General features: G+C 38.1%; 1 protein-coding gene across 6 annotated transcripts in view; it reads left to right on the top strand.

The window, feature by feature from the left end:
- Positions 1 to 18,793, top strand: part of LOC116265740 (uncharacterized) — a 49,346-nt gene that overhangs the window by 26,000 nt on the left and 4,553 nt on the right. For 4 of the 6 annotated variants that reach the window (XM_031646585.2, XM_050080775.1, XM_031646584.2 and 1 more), the window contains exons 6-10: positions 4,867 to 4,934; positions 12,704 to 12,955; positions 13,311 to 13,386; positions 16,834 to 16,910; positions 16,993 to 17,042. In XM_031646585.2, coding sequence (XP_031502445.1) covers positions 4,867 to 4,934; positions 12,704 to 12,955; positions 13,311 to 13,386; positions 16,834 to 16,910; positions 16,993 to 17,042 — 523 coding nt within the window. The remainder of the gene's footprint in view (positions 1 to 4,866; positions 4,935 to 12,703; positions 12,956 to 13,310; positions 13,387 to 16,833; positions 16,911 to 16,992; positions 17,043 to 18,793) is intronic. The other 2 variants (XR_004175178.2, XR_004175179.2) reach the window with 1 other exon arrangement.

Below are 18,793 nucleotides of genomic sequence, written 5' to 3'. Positions count from 1 at the left end.
GTATGGTAATGTGTGTAGGTTGAAGAAAACTATATATGGTTTGAAACAAAGTCCTCGTGCTTGGTTCACAAATTCTCAGATGTTCTGTTAGAATGTGGGTTTAAGAGGTCTCAACTAGAGCATTCGTTGTTTATCAAGAAAGGATCGAGAGGTATAGTTGTGCTAGTGGTGTATGTTGATGATATTGTTTTGAGAGGTGAATGTGAGCAGGAGGTAGCTCAAACAAAGAAATTTCTACAAAAACACTTTGTTATCAAAGATCTTGGCCAACTGCGGTACTTGCTTGGCATTGAAGTTGCTCGTAGTAAGGAATGAGTGATGTTATCACAAAGGAAGTATGTTCTTGATCTTTTAAGGACACAGAGATGCTAGGAGCTAAACCTGCAACTCTTCCTATGAACCCAAGGGTACATCTTTATGATGATGACTCAAAAGAGATAGCTTCACAAGCCTACAAATCGTTGATTGGTAAGCTTCTTTATGTGACAATAACTCGACTAGATATTAGCTTTGCTATGGGAAAATTAAGCCAATTCATGGAAAAACCAAAAAAATCACATTGGGATGCAGCTATGCTAATTGTCAAGTCTTTGAAGTCTTCACCTGGCAAAGACCTTTTCTTTAGAAAAGGTACATCTCTTAATATTGAAGCTTACAGTGATGCAGATTATGCGGCTCAGTTGATGACAGGAAGTCTACCACAGGGTTTTGTGTGTTTGTGAGAGGCAATCTCATATCTTGGAGAAGCAAGAAGCAGAATGTTGTTCCTAAGTTTAGTGCGGAGTCTGAATATCGAGCTATGGCTCAAACGTCGGTTGAAATGACATGGTCTAGATCCTTACTTGAGAGTCTTGGTATTTCTACTCCTATACCTATGAAGATGTTTTGTGATAACAGGGCTGCCACCTACATTGCCAATAATCCTGTATTTCATGAGAGGACAAAGCACATTGAAGTAGATTGCCATTACATTCGTGATATGGTTCAAGAAGGAATCATCTCCACCATACATGTAGCCTCTGAAGATCAAGCCGCTGATATCTTCACTAAAGCCTTGCCTATTGCAGAGTTTTCTAGATGTTGTGACAAGCTGAGCATGTTTAACATCTATGCTCCCGCTTGAGGGGGAGTGTTGAATAATATTTTTGTTAGGTGGTGTTTTGAATATTTAAGAGTTTTAGAAACAACTCTTTACAAATAAATGTTCTAGTAGTGGACTATTCTTGTAATTTGATATCTTACCCTAATTCTCATTTAACGTGAGAATAAGAAAGACTAATAGAATACGTTTTCTCTGTTTTCTCTCTCCCTTTCTCGACCTCTTCTCTTCTCCCATCTCACTTCATGTAACAGACTCAATTGACACTGGAGGAATAGGAAGAGGAACAGATACAAGCATCTTAGGCATAAGAGGACTCAGAGAGGAAAAATAAAGACGAGACTCAAAGAATGTAACATCCGATAATCTCTTTCTTGGTTTGGAGATCAAAACACTTATATCCTTTTTGATTGGTAGAGTATCCAACGAATACACATTTGATGGCTTGGGCAACAAATTTGTTTTTGTTTGGGCCTAGAATGTGTGCAAAACAGATGCATCCAAATACTTTGGGAGGTATATGAAATAATGGTCGACCTGGATATAAACATTGAATGAAAATACGTTTTTGGATGGCTGACGTGGGTAATCTGTTAATGAGATAGCATGCTGTACGAATAGCATCACCCCAAAAGTAGGCAGATATGTGAGAATGCAGCATGGGGGTGCGAGTTACATAGCATGAGGGTGCGAGTCACATTTATGAGTTGCCGATGTTTGCGTTCAGCAACACCATTTGTTGGGACGTGTGGGACAAGCATGTTGTGGTCGAATTCCATGATTAGCATAGAATTGAAGTAGAACAGAAGATTTGAATTCAAGAGTATTATCAGTTTGAATATTTTTGACAATGAAACCAAATTGAGTCTTTATTTCCTTGACAAATTTCTGAAGAATACATATAACTTCAGATCTTTCCCGTAACAAGAATACCCAACTGACTCTATAATATTATCAAAAATTATAAATTGAAAAAAAAAACATTAAATTAATAGTTCACTCTTAAAGTCACAAACAAAACATTGTTTATCACAAAACATTGTTTAATAATATCATCATTCTAGTCATTTATCAGAAAAACAAAGAAAAAAAAACCCCCAAAGAAAAAGGGAGAAGAACTAACGTAACTTAAAATCTGTTTTTTTTTTGTTCGGATCGGGTCTGATTCAGACCCGATCCAAAACGTATCCATGCCGTATCCACACCCGTATCCCCGTATTGACACGGATACTTGGACCAAATAGGCATTTCCGTGTGACTTAGATAAATAAGGGACATGGGTCCCTTGTTTAGTGTGGGCTTTAAGGCCTGATTTTGTGTATTATTTGAGATTGAATACAAGTTTTTCACCTTTAGTTTGAGGTTTCTCATTGTGTGATTTCTTAGAGTGGCTGGTATCTTCAAGAGTATGACTCTTGAAGTGTTTCTATCATCAAGTTCAGGCCTGATTTCTGGCTGCAACTTGCTAATACTTTCTAAATTTGGGCCATTATTAATCCCTAACTTGAATGGCTCAGCATTTCCATATGAGTCATTGTGAATTAAAATTAATTCTGCTTTTAGACATTATTTTCTGTAACAAGCTTCCCTCACAATATATTAACTTATTATTTAGCTCCACATGGTGGCTAAATTTCTCATAGAAGTGCAGTCATCTTTGATGAACAGTTCCTTTGTTGCCTCTGCCTGTGCTTCCCAAAGAGATAGATAGCAAGATCTACAATCCATATTTAGCCTTGCTTGTTGGTGTGTACCTCTAAGCCCCAATTTATGGCTTACTCTCCCCCAGTAATGCCTACCCCTTCAACTATTACCATTTGAACTGCATAAAAGAAATTCGTAATTTTATGTTTGTGACAAAAGAAGAGTGATCTTAAGCATTTGGAATAGAGGACAATGCAATCACCTGGAAATGTGTACTTTCTAGATACATGTATCACTCAATGATTTAGTCTAAGTCACATAGGCACGGGTATGGGTACGGAGATACGGTATGGGTATGGCGATTATAGAAAATTTGGATACAGGGGTATGGCAAAGTGTATATATAAATATGTATATTATATATCTAGTAAACCACAAAAATTCTCAATGTTAAATAAAATGGAGAGGAAAATATAGAACCTTGATGGTAGAAAAATAAAAAAGAAGAAAAAAAAATCAAAATTAAAGACAAAATTAAGTTTGAAAATATAATTTTTTTATGTTTTAAAATGCAGCCATACCCCACCATACCTGCATACTGACAATGGTACATGGGCAAATCACACGTGCCCCATGCTATGTAACATGGGTGCGCCTCTTATGGAGGCGTACCCTACCGGTACCGGTACGGGCCTGGGTACGGCTCCGGTATGCATTGACCGTACCGGGTACGGTCAACATACCGGAGGCTGTATCCGTCCAAAATTGGACACGGTCAACATTGATCGAGTCCAATTTTGTCCATTTTTTTTTCTAACGTTTATTTCATTTTAATGTTAAAAATAATTTTGACGTTAAAAAAAAAAACGTAAAGCGTCGAAACCCTTGCGTCTTACCTCTTACGACTGTTACCTCTCGTCTCTCTCCGGCGACGAAGCAGCGACGAACACAGGCGACGGCAGGGGCGGCGAACGCAGGCGACGACAGCGACAGGAGGTGACTATGACTTTGTTTTTTTCATTTTTTGTTTTCATTTTCATCGGCTCCACCGACTGTGACCGGCGACGGCGACGATTGGCGACGGAGACAGTGTGCAGAAAACCCATCACCTCTCCCTCTGGCTCGCCCTTTCTCTACCCGAGAGGGTTTCATCGTCAATGGAAGAAGAGATATTCTAACAAGTAGTCAATGTTATTGTGTATAAAAATAAGTAGTTTTGCAGTCGTTTGTTTTTTCTCTCTTGTCTCAGTTTCAGTGCAAGCACGACTGCACAGTGGCTTTTTTTGGTAATCCTCTTCATCTACCTTTTTTTTTTCTTTGTAATTGTTTGATTGTTGCAATATCGTGTCAGACCGTGTGTTTGGTTACTTTGATTGATTGATTTATTGTTCTTCTTGTGTATTGCTACCAGCCTACTTATACATATGCTACTTTTTATTTTTCTTCTTATGATGTTCTATGGTTTTACATGCTACCGAATGGCTGAATGGGTCAACACTCTGTTGAAGCTTGGCTGAATGGCATGCAATTTTATTTTTTCTTGAATATCAAAATAAATTTGTGTGGTTGTGTCGTTAGAATAAATTATCTTTTACCATTGTATCCAATTTTTTGATATATATGTGTGAATACTGAATATGTTATTCTGTTTGCAATTTTTTGATATATATATATATATATATATGTCTGTGTGTGTATGGCCGTACCTCCGTACCCAAGTTTTTTGAAAATGGTCTGTGCCCGTACCAGTACCGGCACCCGTACCCGTACCCATGTGACATAGGCCCCATGTGACTTAGGATTTAGTATCTTATGGCCCATGAGGTTCCAAAGCTGTATAATCATGCCATTTTGCTCATAAATCCATACTGAAGCTTCCATGATTTTGATGCTTATGGATGATGCTATTTTATTTTTTCTAGGCATTTGCCTGTCCTGCTTAATACAAATATCAATATTGGATACAGTTCGTGAAATTTCACTCATGCTAATTTTCAATTGTATTATCTCTTGCACATTAATTAGATCCTCTAACTTGGTTGTTTTTTTCAATAAAAAAAAAAGCAATCTCAGTTTATGTTTTCCACACAAGCATCTCAGTTTCTCCTCCCCACAACTTTCAGGTTGGAAGCCTGTTGACATTGGACCAAAGACATTACAGAAGTTATCATCACTACTTCTGAAAGGCAAGGTGAGGTTTCTTTGTACACAAGTTCCAGAGAGGTGACATATCTGAACTGTTTCTCAGTTACCAACTATTAATCTTGTTAGTTAAGGTGAATCTCGTTCCAGTTCTGTGTTAATCATGCCGAGGGATGAAGGTCTCATCCCTTTTATTATATTGTTACTGGTGGGAGGTACTGTAATTATGGGAATTGCTATTCATTAGCCAGTTAAGATGTCCTTCCTATAAAAAAGCTCTCCCTTACATGAAAAGCATGATGTCCAAGAGTCTGTCAATGTCCAGAATCTGAAAAAAGGCACATAGTTTAGTGATAGCTTCCAGAATAGCTGGGTTCTTCCATCTACATAGTGACAATATTGGATGTACTTTGGGCTTTGCAAACTATTTATTGCTTTATATCGTGTGATAGGCTATGTTGACAACAAAGTGCCAAGGCACTGCCTGGCACCCAGGCAGCGCCTAGTGCGTAGGTATGCCTAGGCCAAAAAGGTGACCAATTTCTTTTTTTAGTCATGTTAATATGTCAAGTTATTTTTGTTAACTATTACTAATATATGAAATGTGGAGAGTAGAAGTATAACAAGCATCAATTAACTTGAACAATAAAATGTTAATTGCTGACTTCATTGAATATGCAAAATCAATAGAAGTTTAACATTACTCATTAAATGTATTCTAATACAAGAAACAAAAAAAACAAACTAAATCTAATCTCTACAAGAAGGAATGTAAATCCACAAGAAGGCTTTGATTGTTTCGCTAGACTCTTCTACTTGAAGTTGAAATTTGTTTTCTTGTAGGCTTCAGCAACTTCCTGGGTGGCTGATAATTGTCTTCTTCCTCAGAGTCTGGGATCATAAGTGGACAAATAATCTTGTTCTTCTGTCTCAGGAACAATATCCGTAGATAATTTTGTTCTTCTGCATCAATAACAATCTCTGGACTAATAGGAACTTAAGGAACTCTAAAAGATGCTTTCTTTTCAGTCATTTACAAGGAATTAGGATATGAGTAGTACTTGGATGCAACAAAAGATTTTGTACCTCAGTTAACTCCTTTTATTATGAGCACATTTTTTTTTGGAGAGCAGATGAATATTGAAAATGATACTTCTATGAATAGGGAAATTCTATTTGAACCTATTGATTCTTTAGGATCATTACTTATACAAGGTCGTACTTGGGATCTTTCAGAGCACAACCTATTCCCTTGTGTTCACAGCAATCACATTTCCTCAAGTTCAAATAAATTAGGTTCAGTGCCAACAGGGGTAGTACAAAATATTCACCTGTGTCCAGTCAGCTTCAAACCAGTTTAAAAAATGGCGACCTGCTAGTGCTTCAAATTATCATATTGCCTCCTGGCTATTACAAGTATTTATTTGTCGGAAATCAATTTGGTCCAATTAGTCCCAACTAGCTATGTTACACAGGTGTGGGTTAAGGTGTGATATATGGGTGTGGGTAGAAGCACAATGTGAACCACTCATAAAAATTGGGTGCAAAGATAACTGCTCACATAGCAAAACTGAAAAGGTCAAATTTGTGCCTGAGAGGAATCTCAAATTTATTACTCATTGAACCAAACCAAACTTAGATCATTGTCAAGTCTAATGTACATATATAAATAGGTTTCTCATAAAAAAACGCTTCAGATTTGTTGTTAATTTGAAAATCAACATCGTAATTTATTGCTGTCCTTTGTTCTTTTTTTTTTAACTTGGGAGTGCTTAATGCGCCCATTCCTAGATGTGGCTAGCACTTTTGACAGCATATGTTTTGTGTTGGTCTTATTCCTGCATGTTATGGAGTTTTCAATCATGTAATATGGATGCTTTTTTTTAAATGTTTAAAATGTGTATATAGATCTTAGTTTTTAATGTTTTTTTTAGATTGATGTACTTTGTATGAGTTAGATAATTTCTTATTGTAAGAATCTTCACAAAGTACTCGTCTCTCCGTATGCAAAACAGATATGTTGAGAAGAGAGGATGAAAGAAGACGATGGAGGAAAGGGAGCAGCCGGCTTAACACAGCCCTGCGTTCCTTAATCTTTAATTAAAGAATAACCCTAATAGGTTACAACAGATTTGTACATAAAAGGATAAAAAATTACAAGAGAGCCACCGCCTAGTAACTTTAGGCGTGTGGATATAAGGAGAATGGATCGGGTCTGAACAGACTCGATCCCCATACGCTAACAGCTCCCCTCAAGTTGTGCATGAGATTTGATCATGCACAACTTGTTCTTCAAATCCCAAAAATGCTGCCCTGTGAGACCTTTGGTAAAAAGATCAGCTATCTGTTCATTGGTAGATATATAAGTAGGCAAGATCTCGGCTTCTTCAACCTTCTGTCGAATGAAATGTTGATCAATCTCTATATGTTTGGTGCGATTATGCAAAATGGGATTGAAAGCAATTTTTATCGCACTTTGATTGTCACATAGTAATGATGACCGAACAATAGGAAGACTGAGCTCCCCAAGTAAATGACGTAACCATGACGCTTCAGCCGTCCCTGCAGCCATTGCTCTATATTCTGCCTCAGTGCTAGATCGTGCAATAGCACGCTGCTTCTTACTGCTCCAACAAATGAGATTAGAATCAAGAAAGAGACAGAAACCTGAAACTGATCGTCGGTCATCGGGATCGCCTGCCCAGTCGGCATCAGTATATGTATATATGCTATGTCCAAGAGAAACATTGGAACATTTGGTGTAGACTAGTCCATCTCCAAGAGTAGCTTTGAGATACCGTAGGATCCGCTTAGCAGCATCCATATGTCCTTCAGTGGGTGCATGCATGAACTGAGAAATCTGATTTACAGCATATACTATGTCTGGGCGAGTAAAGGTAAGGTATTGTAACATACCAACAATGCTGCGATAGAATGTGGGATTGGAATATGCAGCAGTTCCATCAGATGCAGTCAATTTAGTATTCAGAACACTGGGGGTAGTGATGGGTTTGCAATTAGTCATACCTGCCCTATCCAAAACATCAAGGGTATACTTGTACTGTGTAAGAGTCAAACTATCATTTGTCCTGTCAAGTTCAACACCCAAAAAATATCGTAATTCTCCCAGATCCTTCATCTTGAACTCTTGCTTCAACATACCTTTAACATAAGATATATGTGAAGAAGAATTCCCAGTTATAACAATATCATCAACATAGATAAGTAACCAGGTGGTAGCTTCTCCAGTGCGATAGATAAACAAAGAGTGATCGAGAGAGCTTCGGAGAAAACCAATTTGTTGTATGTGATGAGAAAAACGATCAAACCATGACCTAGAAGCTTGCTTCAACCCATATAGAGACTTGTGTAATTTGCAAGCCCATTTTTGAGAATCATGAGTAGTGTAGCCAGGAGGTTGCTCCATGTATACCTCTTCCTTAAGAATTCCATGAAGAAAAGCATTTTTGACATCTAACTGATAGAGAGGCCATCCATACGAGACTGCAAGAGAAATAATGACACGGATTGTTCCCATCTTGATGACTGGACTGAATGTTTCATCATAATCTTCCCCATATTGCTGAGTGAAACCGCGCGCCACAAGTCGTGCTTTATACCGATCAATGCTACCATCTGGTTTATATTTCAGTTTATAAACCCATTTGGATCCCACAACATTCTTATCAACTGGACGAGGGACAATCTGCCAAGTCTGACATTCATGCAAGGCTGCCATTTCCTCATTCATAGCTTCAACCCAACATTTTTCCTTACTCGCATTGTGATAAGATGTTGGTTCCACCCTTTTGCTGACTTCTGTCATAAACAGCTGAAAATCCAAAGAAAAACTGTTATAGCTCACCCATCTATCAATAGGATGTCGCACGCGTTGTGATTGGCGTGGAACTGCAGTAGGAACTGATCGCCTAGAATACACCAGGCCTGAGAACCGATTAAGCATAGGTGGCTCACTGGGCTGAGAAGATGAAGGCATGCTGTCCAAGGAAGTAGTGCTGCTCAAGGAACTACTTACAGATGTCTCGGGCTCATTAACAACTTGCTCATTGTGCTCAGTCAACATTGCTGCCCCTTGTCTTAAGATTTCAGCATGAAGCCAAGTATCATAAACTTCATTTTTGTCCTTGAGTGTCACAAAAGTAGCCTTGGAATCCTGTAACCTGTTCTCATCAAATACAACATGCCGTGAAATATGTACACGCCCAGTTTTAGGATTGTAACACCTATAACCCTTGTAATTTTCTGCATACCCTATAAATCTACATAAAACAGCACGATCTTGAAATTTGTTTCGCAAGGAAACATCAACATGCACATAGCACACACATCCAAAAACACGCAACTCCTCATAACGTGGCTGCTCTTGGTGTAAAAGAAAAAATGGTGATTGTCCATCAAGCAAAGCCAATGGCAATCGATTTATAACATGTACAGCCGTATGGAAAGCCTCGGTCCACAATGTCATAGGTAAGTCTGTTTCATGCATCATGCTAAGTGCACTTTCAACAATATGCCTATGTTTCCTTTCAGCAATTCCGTTTTGCTGAGGTGTATGCGGACATGAAATTTGTCTAGTGATCCCATTATCTAGTAAGTACTCAGTAAATTCATTAGAAATAAATTCACCACCACCATCACATTGAAAATGCACAACATTACTGGAATATTTATTTTGAACTAAGGCATGAAATTGAGTGAATAGACGAAAAACTTCTGATTTGTGTTTCATGAAATGGATCCAAGTATATCGGGAATATGAGTCAACAAAAATGACATAGTATCTACTCCCAGAAGAAGAAGGAACTGGAGCAGGCCCCCAAACATCAGAATATATGGTGTCAAAAACCTTTGGAGCTCTTTTATTTATTAATTGAAAAGGAAGGGCATGGCTCTTACAGATATGACAACTCGAGCACATGCTGGACTCACTGACAGAACTCAGACTGGACTTATCTAAGAGCCCGTCTGCAACAAGACTTCGAACAAAAGATTAAGAGCCCGTCTGCAACAAGACTTCGAACAAAAGATTGACTACAATGAGCTAACCGACCATGCCAAATGGATGGTTTATTATACTCTGTGACATTGACTTCACTATGACTTGGAAAACATGAATCGGAAGGGTGAGATTTTGACATCTGTGGAGCTCCTTCAAGGACATACATATCTCCTTTGCGAGTGCCCTCAGCGAATGTCTTCTTGGTTCGAGCATCCTTGACATAAACAGAAGAGGGTGTGAATTCAACAGAGGATTGAGTATCATCAATAAGCTTGGACACTGAAATAATATTTTTCTTGACACTTGGAACAACAAGAACATTCTTTAATGGAATCGAAGAAGAGCCCATAGAAATTTGTACATTTCCAATGTGTGATATTGTGTGATGGGAACCATCTCCCGTGACAACTGAGCCTTTATCTAAATAAGGGAGAGCACTAGAGAGATTACCTGCGTCACCAGTAACATGGGCTGCTGCTCCAGAGTCCACATACCATTCTCCTTGCTCGTTTTGTTTCAAATGAAGCTTAGACAGGGCTGTCATGAGGAGTTGTTGTACGTCTGCTGAAACATTAGATCCAGATGATGATGAAGCTGACCCTGCTGCTGCCTTGTTCTCACGTCTAATCTGATTATTTTTGTTCTGCGGGTTGTGCCAACATTCTGACTTTACATGCCCCCTCTTGTTGCAATAGAAACAAGTCGGAACCCTTCTAGATGTGGCAGATGTAGTATTCATGCCCTGTGGTGTTGGGAGAATCCCTCTTCCCATTCCTGCCTGAGGAATCCATGTACGAGTGCGATTCCCTTGCAATGCATGTGTCCCTGTGATCAGTACATTGTGACTGTTGGAAGGAATCAAATTCTGTCGCTGAACACGACTAGCTTCGTGTTGGAATAACTTAGCCTTGAGATCTTCGAAAGATGGAAGAATAGGTAGGACTTCCAAGGCTGTGCAAAAAATATCAAAATCTGTTCCCAGTCCACTCAAGGCTTGTTGCACTTTGTCCTTGTCGCTGACGGGATGTCCAATGGCAGCAAGTTGATCACTTACACTTTTAATTTCATTCAAATACTCCAAAACAGTACGTGTCCCACGCTTGATGTCCTGAAATTGCCTTCTTAACTGCAGAAAACGTGCTTCGGATACTTGAGAATACGTGGTGGCAAGGGTAGACCACAACTCTAGGGCTGTTAAATCATCATCAATACCTCCTAATACTTCCTCTGACAAAGTAGAAGTAATATAGGCAACAAGAGACTGGTCGTGAGCCAGCCAAGCTTCATACTCAGGATTATTTTCAGTAATGGTTTCATATTCAAATCTGATTTCACTCATAGCCGCAGCCTCAGCAGCTTGATCTCCCACTACGGTTTTCTTCACTTCACGATCAATATACATAGGAGGTGCTGGAGTGGTCCCATCGATATGCCCGTAGAGTCTATGACTTTTGATAAAAGGGACTATTTGACGTTTCCAAGTCAAATAGTTACTATGATTCAGCTTTTGTGAAATAAGTTGGGAGAGAAAACTGGAAGATAGAAGAGAGGGGGTCGGCTGATCCATAATTGATTTAGGGCAACGACAAAAATTAGGGCAAAACGATGAGAAGATTAGGGCACAATGATTAGGGCAAATCAATTAGGGCAAATCACGCAAGATTTAGGGCAGAAACTGAAAAGAGGGATGATCACGGCAGAAAAGAAAGAATTTAGGGCAGATTAGGGCTAATCACATCAAACTGAAATCACTCACCGGAGGACGATGCAACCTGGCTCTGATACCATGTAAGAATCTTCACAAAGTACTCGTCTCTCCGTATGCAAAACAGATATGTTGAGAAGAGAGGATGAAAGAAGACGATGGAGGAAAGGGAGCAGCCGGCTTAACACAGCCCTGCGTTCCTTAATCTTTAATTAAAGAATAACCCTAATAGGTTACAACAGATTTGTACATAAAAGGATAAAAAATTACAAGAGAGCCACCGCCTAGTAACTTTAGGCGTGTGGATATAAGGAGAATGGATCGGGTCTGAACAGACCCGATCCCCATACGCTAACACTTATATCTGTTGAGTTGGCTGTGTTTTGTATGTGCACCTTAATATGTGCTTGTCAAATCATTAATTATTTTGTGCTCATGAATTTTGTTTTTGTTTTGTTTTGTTTCTCCCCCCTTTCTGGAGCACCTAGAGCTGCCTAATCCTGTCTAGGCCCTAGGAATGGTGTACTGCCTGATGCGTTTGCCTACACACATGTGAAACATAAGTACAGGAATTTCGACAGTAGTTTTTATTTCACTTTCTTGCCTCTCCTCAGCAGTTTCTCAAACTTCTTGATTGGGCGTGTCACAATGAATTTGAATGTATCATTAACTGAAAAGACATGAAGAACATATAGCTGCTAAATATTAAAGGGTTACAGTTCGTATTCCCTATAACAAAAAATTTACTATGACAGCTTTGTGCAGAAACTGATATACTGACATGCACAGTGGACTGCTCAGAATCTGGTTCCTATTAGAAAATAAGAGATAAAATAATTAAATTCCTTTACGGAGATCTCCAAGCATTTTCTTCTCAAAGGTTTTTGTATTTGTCTGTTATGTTAGAATGGATATTTAAGGGCTGAAATGCTCACTCTCGTTGTGTGTGTTTCTTTTGCTGCAATACCTCTTTGTATCACTGTTTGAATGCTTGTTTTAAAAGTTCAAACTAGTTTTATTTGTGTGTGTATAGCCACTAAGAATCCTGTACTTAGCTGATACAAATTTTTTTCATCTATGTTGTGAGGATTAGACGGTCTTTCGGATTGGTCCAGCAAATTTTGATTTGTCACAGAAAGTGATAAATGGAGAATTGAGTTTGAATTCTCTCTTAAGTAGAATTGGTCACGATGGTTGCTGTGCAATTATGGTTGGAGCGGCAGCATGCAGGGGAATTAGTAATGCCATAAATTCACAATCTGTACATTATATGTTTGATGGTGCCTCAGTTATGTGGGAGCTTCTTAAAGGAAGAAATCTTCCAGGTGTTGCTGCATTAGACAAGGTATGCTAATGCTTCTGGATATCTTAACCTATTTCTCTCTCTTTTTTGTGTTATCAGTTTCCTTGACCTCTATGTGTGTGAATCTGTGGGTGCATGTGTAAATGAAGCGACTTTCTTGAACAGGATTATAGTTGCCTGATGAACTCCAACTAGTAGACTAACAAGCGACAGCCTTGTTGATCATAAGCTACGATTTGCACTAATAAGTTGATCAATTTTATTAATATTGCCATAAAATATTGATTAATTATCCATATTTCCTCATTTCCTCTTTGAGAAGTGATCTATTTATGAGACGAAGGCAGTGCTCATTCCATTTGCTTGCTTTTGATCTTTTATTCGTTTTCTTTTCCAGGCATACCCACTTGCTGCTGATTGGGGAAATATTTTTCCTAATCCAACTCTGCCATTGTTTGTTGACATTGGAAGCGGTAATCTTCTACTTGAATTCGATTTGTAATGGTATCCTGAAATTTGAGATTTTTAAACGTGTTTGTCTTTTACACGAACCCATCTATCATAAACATGATTGAATTGTTGCCTTGAAAAGCGTCAAATTCTCTTGAAAGGTTAGCACCACATAATAAACTAGAGTATTTTTCTTTACACAAGTGAATGATATTAATTTAAAACTGAAATGTGTATTAAACTTGCAAAATCTGAAACTATCCTCAGTGCTTCAGATAATGGACGAAAAGCTTATCAAAGATAATTTATCTAGAAGGTCTTCTTTTGTTAATGCATCATATAATTCCTCTAGTGCTTCCAAGTTTCTTAATTATTGTTGCTTTACGCATTTGTTTGTCTTGAAGAAGCACTCTGTTAATAGATTTATAATTTCATTCTATAACAAAGCCTAACAATTGAAACTAGGGAGCTCATAAGCATGTGCATTATGTCTTCAAGTTCTATAGGGATGCACTTCATGACTGTTTGCACTTTGCAGCACTAGGTTTTGAAGCTTGTCCTTTTATTCAAAGCTTACCATGTTAGGTCTGCTGTCCAAGGCTATCCATTGAGTCCCATTCTCTCTCTCCGTGCATCTTGTGCTCTATGTCACCTGGTTATGAACAAGTGGCGGTAACAGGTGTAGGCATGGCATTTTTCCAAAACGAAAAAATGTGGGTGACATATATATATATATATATATATATATATATAAGTATATATATATAATTGTCTGCAAACAACTAGTAATTAGCAAGTTATGATTTTGTCAACGGTTCAAAGAAAAAGAAATCAAATGTTGGTTGCTGCACCTAAGGTACAGTCGCACCCGAACCAAAGAGTCCATGTTACTTAGGTTATGTGGTATGGGTGTTACATTTTCCAAGGGAAAAGGTGTGGTGAGGATTAATTATATATACCTGGGCATAACCAAATCTATTGTACCTTTTCTTATTTTGTTTTTGACTTTTTTGCTGTGGCCAGGTCTTTTAGTCCTCTACATGCTCTCAACTCATTTACATATAAAATGAATTGGAATAGGTGATTGAAGGACCTTGCTTCCAATCTTTTCAGAATTGGCTGAATCGAATTGCTGGCAAAGTAATTCGACTTCATGGCCAATTCAAGTGTGCCACATTGTCGAGCTTTAACTAGTTTTTAATATATTTTAATTGTTTATTTTAACAATTTTTTTACATTTTTACATTTATTTTTTTCAATAATTTTTTAAATATTTTTTGGTGATTCACGGAATCAACAGCCACACTGATTCGTTTCACAAACTGATTTTTGTAACACTTCTGCTACAGCTAGAAAGTAAGATGAAGGAAAAGTAGAAAAAGACTGGTTGCATCCCAGTCTCTGTTTGACCTGGCCATGTCAAGGTCCCATATGACTAAGTGATTTAGGGTGAAAAAGACTGGTTGCATCCCAGACTTAGACTAAGTCCATGCTTGAAGGAGACCAAGCACAACATTTTCTCTATTTTTTTTTTCTGTTTGTATTTTTTTCCTTCTTCTTGTTGTTGTTCCTCTTATATAGCGGCAATGGGCACTCCTACTATCAACCATGTTTTCTTCCTTTTAGGACCCCTATGAGCAACCTTTTCTTTTTAATTTTTTTTTGTCATTCTTTCTGTTCTTTTTCTTCTCTCTTCTTCATCATTTTTTTTCTTTTTCTGTTGCTATTCTTCTTTTCTAGATGGGACCTCTTCCCCCACCATTGGTTGTTGTCTTTTCTGTTTCTTCTCTTTTTCCTTGTTTTTTTTGTCTTTGTTTTTTCACTCACCTCTATTTTTCTTCTGCTTTCCTCTCGTTCTTTCTTATCTTCTAAATTTTCTCCTATCTTTCTTCTTCTTATTGTCTTCGAGACTGTCCAGTCCCACCTAGGCTTTAAATAAACTTTCTGTAGACCAACTTGAATTTATGAACTTTTATTTTTTTTTTCATGAAAAGCTTGCTAATCACAATTAAGCTTTCATTTGCTCAAATGAATTCAGTAGTTGGGTGAAATGAAGTAATAGCTAAAGTGTAAGCCCCATCGATTTACAGCTGCCTGACATGGGTCATTATTGTTGCATCGAGTTTCAGCTATTCATATCCTTTGTCATGTTGTGGGACACAGGTATAGGCAATTTAAAAATCCTGAGGGTGGTATGGCTATGCCTATTTTATGTATATATATATATATGTGTGTGTGTCTATATATATATATATATATATATATATATATATATATATTGGATTCACACATGTATATATTCCTCATCCCTAGAAGAGAGAGAGAAAGTGTACTTGCGGTTGTGGTAGCCACCTGCTACCGTGTATGTGTTGATCATCTAGAGAAAGAACTCATGCACACAAGAAGAACCCCGTTTACTCTTAGTCTAGGGCTTCTTCTCCCAAAACCTCTATTGACTGCCCCCATATTGAGGCATAACCGCATAAGTGAGCCCTTTCTGTATAAGCTCGGTAACCTTGTGGGTCTGTTCCTCTTTAAGTGTGATCCAGGACCTGATTAACAATTCTTATTGCAACCTTACTTTCTACTGTATTTACAAAGATAGCCCCATGAGGGCCATGACTATCAGGTTGCCTCTAGCTTGATTGTGATGATTGCCAACTGTGAGGTGAATGCCATTGACAAGGATTTTTAGTCTGGGAAGAAGGAAAGAGCCATCTTTTGTCCTTTTTAACAAAAAACAAAGCAAAATAGCACCGGATTAGACTTTGTCAGTGTCAAGTGATCCAAACTTGGACAAATATGGTAGAGTTGCCTGCAGGCCCTGCACTACACTCCACATAGGTTTGACTTATCCTAGCTTCATCCGAGTCTCACCAGGAACCCATGTCCATCCATGTCAGCATGGGTGCATTTTCATCTTAGCATATGTGCCACGTGTTCTATCTATTTTGTTGGCTGCATGTTCATGTCCTTTTTTGCAACATTGGCGTGAAGATCAGGAATATCAACATGAAGGCTTTTAAGAAGGGTTTGTGCTTTCAGATGTTTTAAGTCAATGGTTTTCTAAGTCCTGGACTTGAGGCATACCAAAGTTATCTATCCTCTTAAAGTACTTTCTTTTTAAGTTGGTTTTTTCAATAATTGCACCAGCTTTGATGTGGACATGGCCATGTACACAATAGGGATATGGATCATTGACCTGGCTTCTGAAAGGTGCCAAAGTGCTATCAGCTTAACCAATTGACTTGTAGAATATATTCTACCTCCATCATTCCTCCCAACAATTCAAATATGTTAAATGATAATACTGGTAAGTTGGTAACTTATGGCTCCTTGAGAGAAGTTATATGATTCAGTTTATGATGGTTTAGCTGTAGATTTTAACGTGTAGGTTTTTGTTTCTGTGGCCTTGTTCCATGAGCATCCGTTGCTAAGTTTTGATGTCCCTGTTTGTTATGCTAATGCAGGTAATGGTCTATTTCTTTTTAGAATGTCTAGATCAAGGAAGAACAAAAATTTTTTGGGACTTGAGATAAATAAAAAGGTATAAATGAATATTCTATTATTGAGGTGCTTAATTTTGGAAATTCATGCATTTCTTTTTCCTTTTTCTTTTCCCATATCAGCTTGTTAGTCAATGTCTGGACACTGTGAACCTCTCAAGTTCAAAAAATCTGTAAGTCAATACAAATCTGCAGACTTAAGATTTTAACAATGTTTTATCTGTACTCTTTCACTTGTTTCAAATCCAAGTGTATCTTGCCTATGGAGTAGAGTTCTTGTGCTACTGTCTCATCTAGGTTTTCTGAAACGGAATTGCAGTGATCCTTAATTGTTGCTACAGATTGATTGTTATTGATAATGTGTCATCATGCACTTTTCCAATTTTGCGTTGGTTGGATTTGCATACTAGTTATTCAAGCTTTCCGTTTGTTGTTATTGGTAAAACTATTTCAGTTTTATGGGTCTGGATAATCCTGTCCAGATCTAGCTCAGATCAGATAATTGACCTCTTAAGTGTATTTGTTATTTTTGTAAAATATATGTTTCTGTTTGGGTATTTTTGTCCATTGTATTATTAGAGAGTATTATTACAGAATTAGGGTTCATGTCTCTTGCCATTGAGAAGCCGCCAATTGAGATAATCTTCTCTTTTGTGGCATAAGAGCTCAAATTCTGATGTGGGATGAGGTCCAGGTTGGAAGGGCTGAAGTTTTTCCCTTTCGTTTTTTTCATGTGTTGGCCTATTTCCTACTAATTTGCCCCAATTTGTGCATGCTTTTCTGCAGTTTTTCACTTTTTCATTGTTGTTATTTTTTTTCATCAAGTATTTTATTTTCCTTCTTTATGTCGTTAAGTTGTTATAATGTTATTTGTTAATTTATTTTAGTATTTATGTTCTATCGAGCCTTGCTTTTTCTGTTGAGGAATTCTGTTCTTAGTTATATATTAGTTATTAGTTATATCTTAGTTATTAACTTTTTTGTTTGTGCTTGTATGGGTTTTATCTGGCAACCATGCAGCTAAGAAAGTCATGTGAGATGCGCTTTTGAGTTTTATATTAGTTTCCTACATGTGCAGCTAATATATATCATATATATTAGTTATTACCGAATGTTGTTTTTGAGTATCATCTAATGAGTGTTATATATATATTCGCACCCGCACTGAAATTTTTTAGGATTTGTCGCGTCCCGCACCCGCAACTACACCGCACTCAGGTGACAGAGTTCGGCAAAACCAACGATGGCTGGTGATTGTGCTATCGCACCACCACATCCTGTTCATTCCCTCTAGCACGAGTACTCCACCCAGGTCTGTCTCCTTCTTGTTCAACACCAACCGGCAGGCCTTCCTTGTTCTTTGATGGATCGAGCCGGCTTTCAAATTCATCCATCCTCTTGGTTAGCGCGGCTAGGGTTCGGTTCATCCTACTTAAGTTTTCCTGGTTTGATTTTTTTTTTTTTCATTTGAACCAGCTTCTCTTCCATGCGTGCCTGTTTCTCCCATAATTTATCTATCGATTCGATCAGGAACAACACAAGATCTTCAAGTCTTCTTTTTTTTTTTGAATTTTCTGATTCTTTTTGTTTGGAATTTTCCACGGTAGGGTCGTTCCTCGGGACTGCTGGACGTGGCTGCCGGTCGCCGGACGTCATCACCACCACCAGTCGTCGCTCTACTACTCTACTGTGGAAGAACGCCGGTCGGGGTCAAGCTAAATAGCTCGACCTTTCGTAAGTTTGTAACATAAAAACGATGTTGTCTATCATTTGGATCGGGTCTAACTCATACCCGATCCAACCCGTAACCAATATCGATGTCGTTCCCGGTTCCGCGTACCATCGTACCGGAGTGGGTACGTGGGTCCATCCCACGTACCCGTGTCACGTAGTCTATACATATCATGTTGTTTTCATGCACTAG

This window comes from Nymphaea colorata, chromosome 12 (assembly GCF_008831285.2).
Source record: "Nymphaea colorata isolate Beijing-Zhang1983 chromosome 12, ASM883128v2, whole genome shotgun sequence".
Classification (NCBI taxonomy): Eukaryota; Viridiplantae; Streptophyta; class Magnoliopsida; order Nymphaeales; family Nymphaeaceae; genus Nymphaea; species Nymphaea colorata.
Note: the sequence above shows the minus strand (reverse complement) of the source record. Positions and strands in the feature narration are given on the sequence as shown.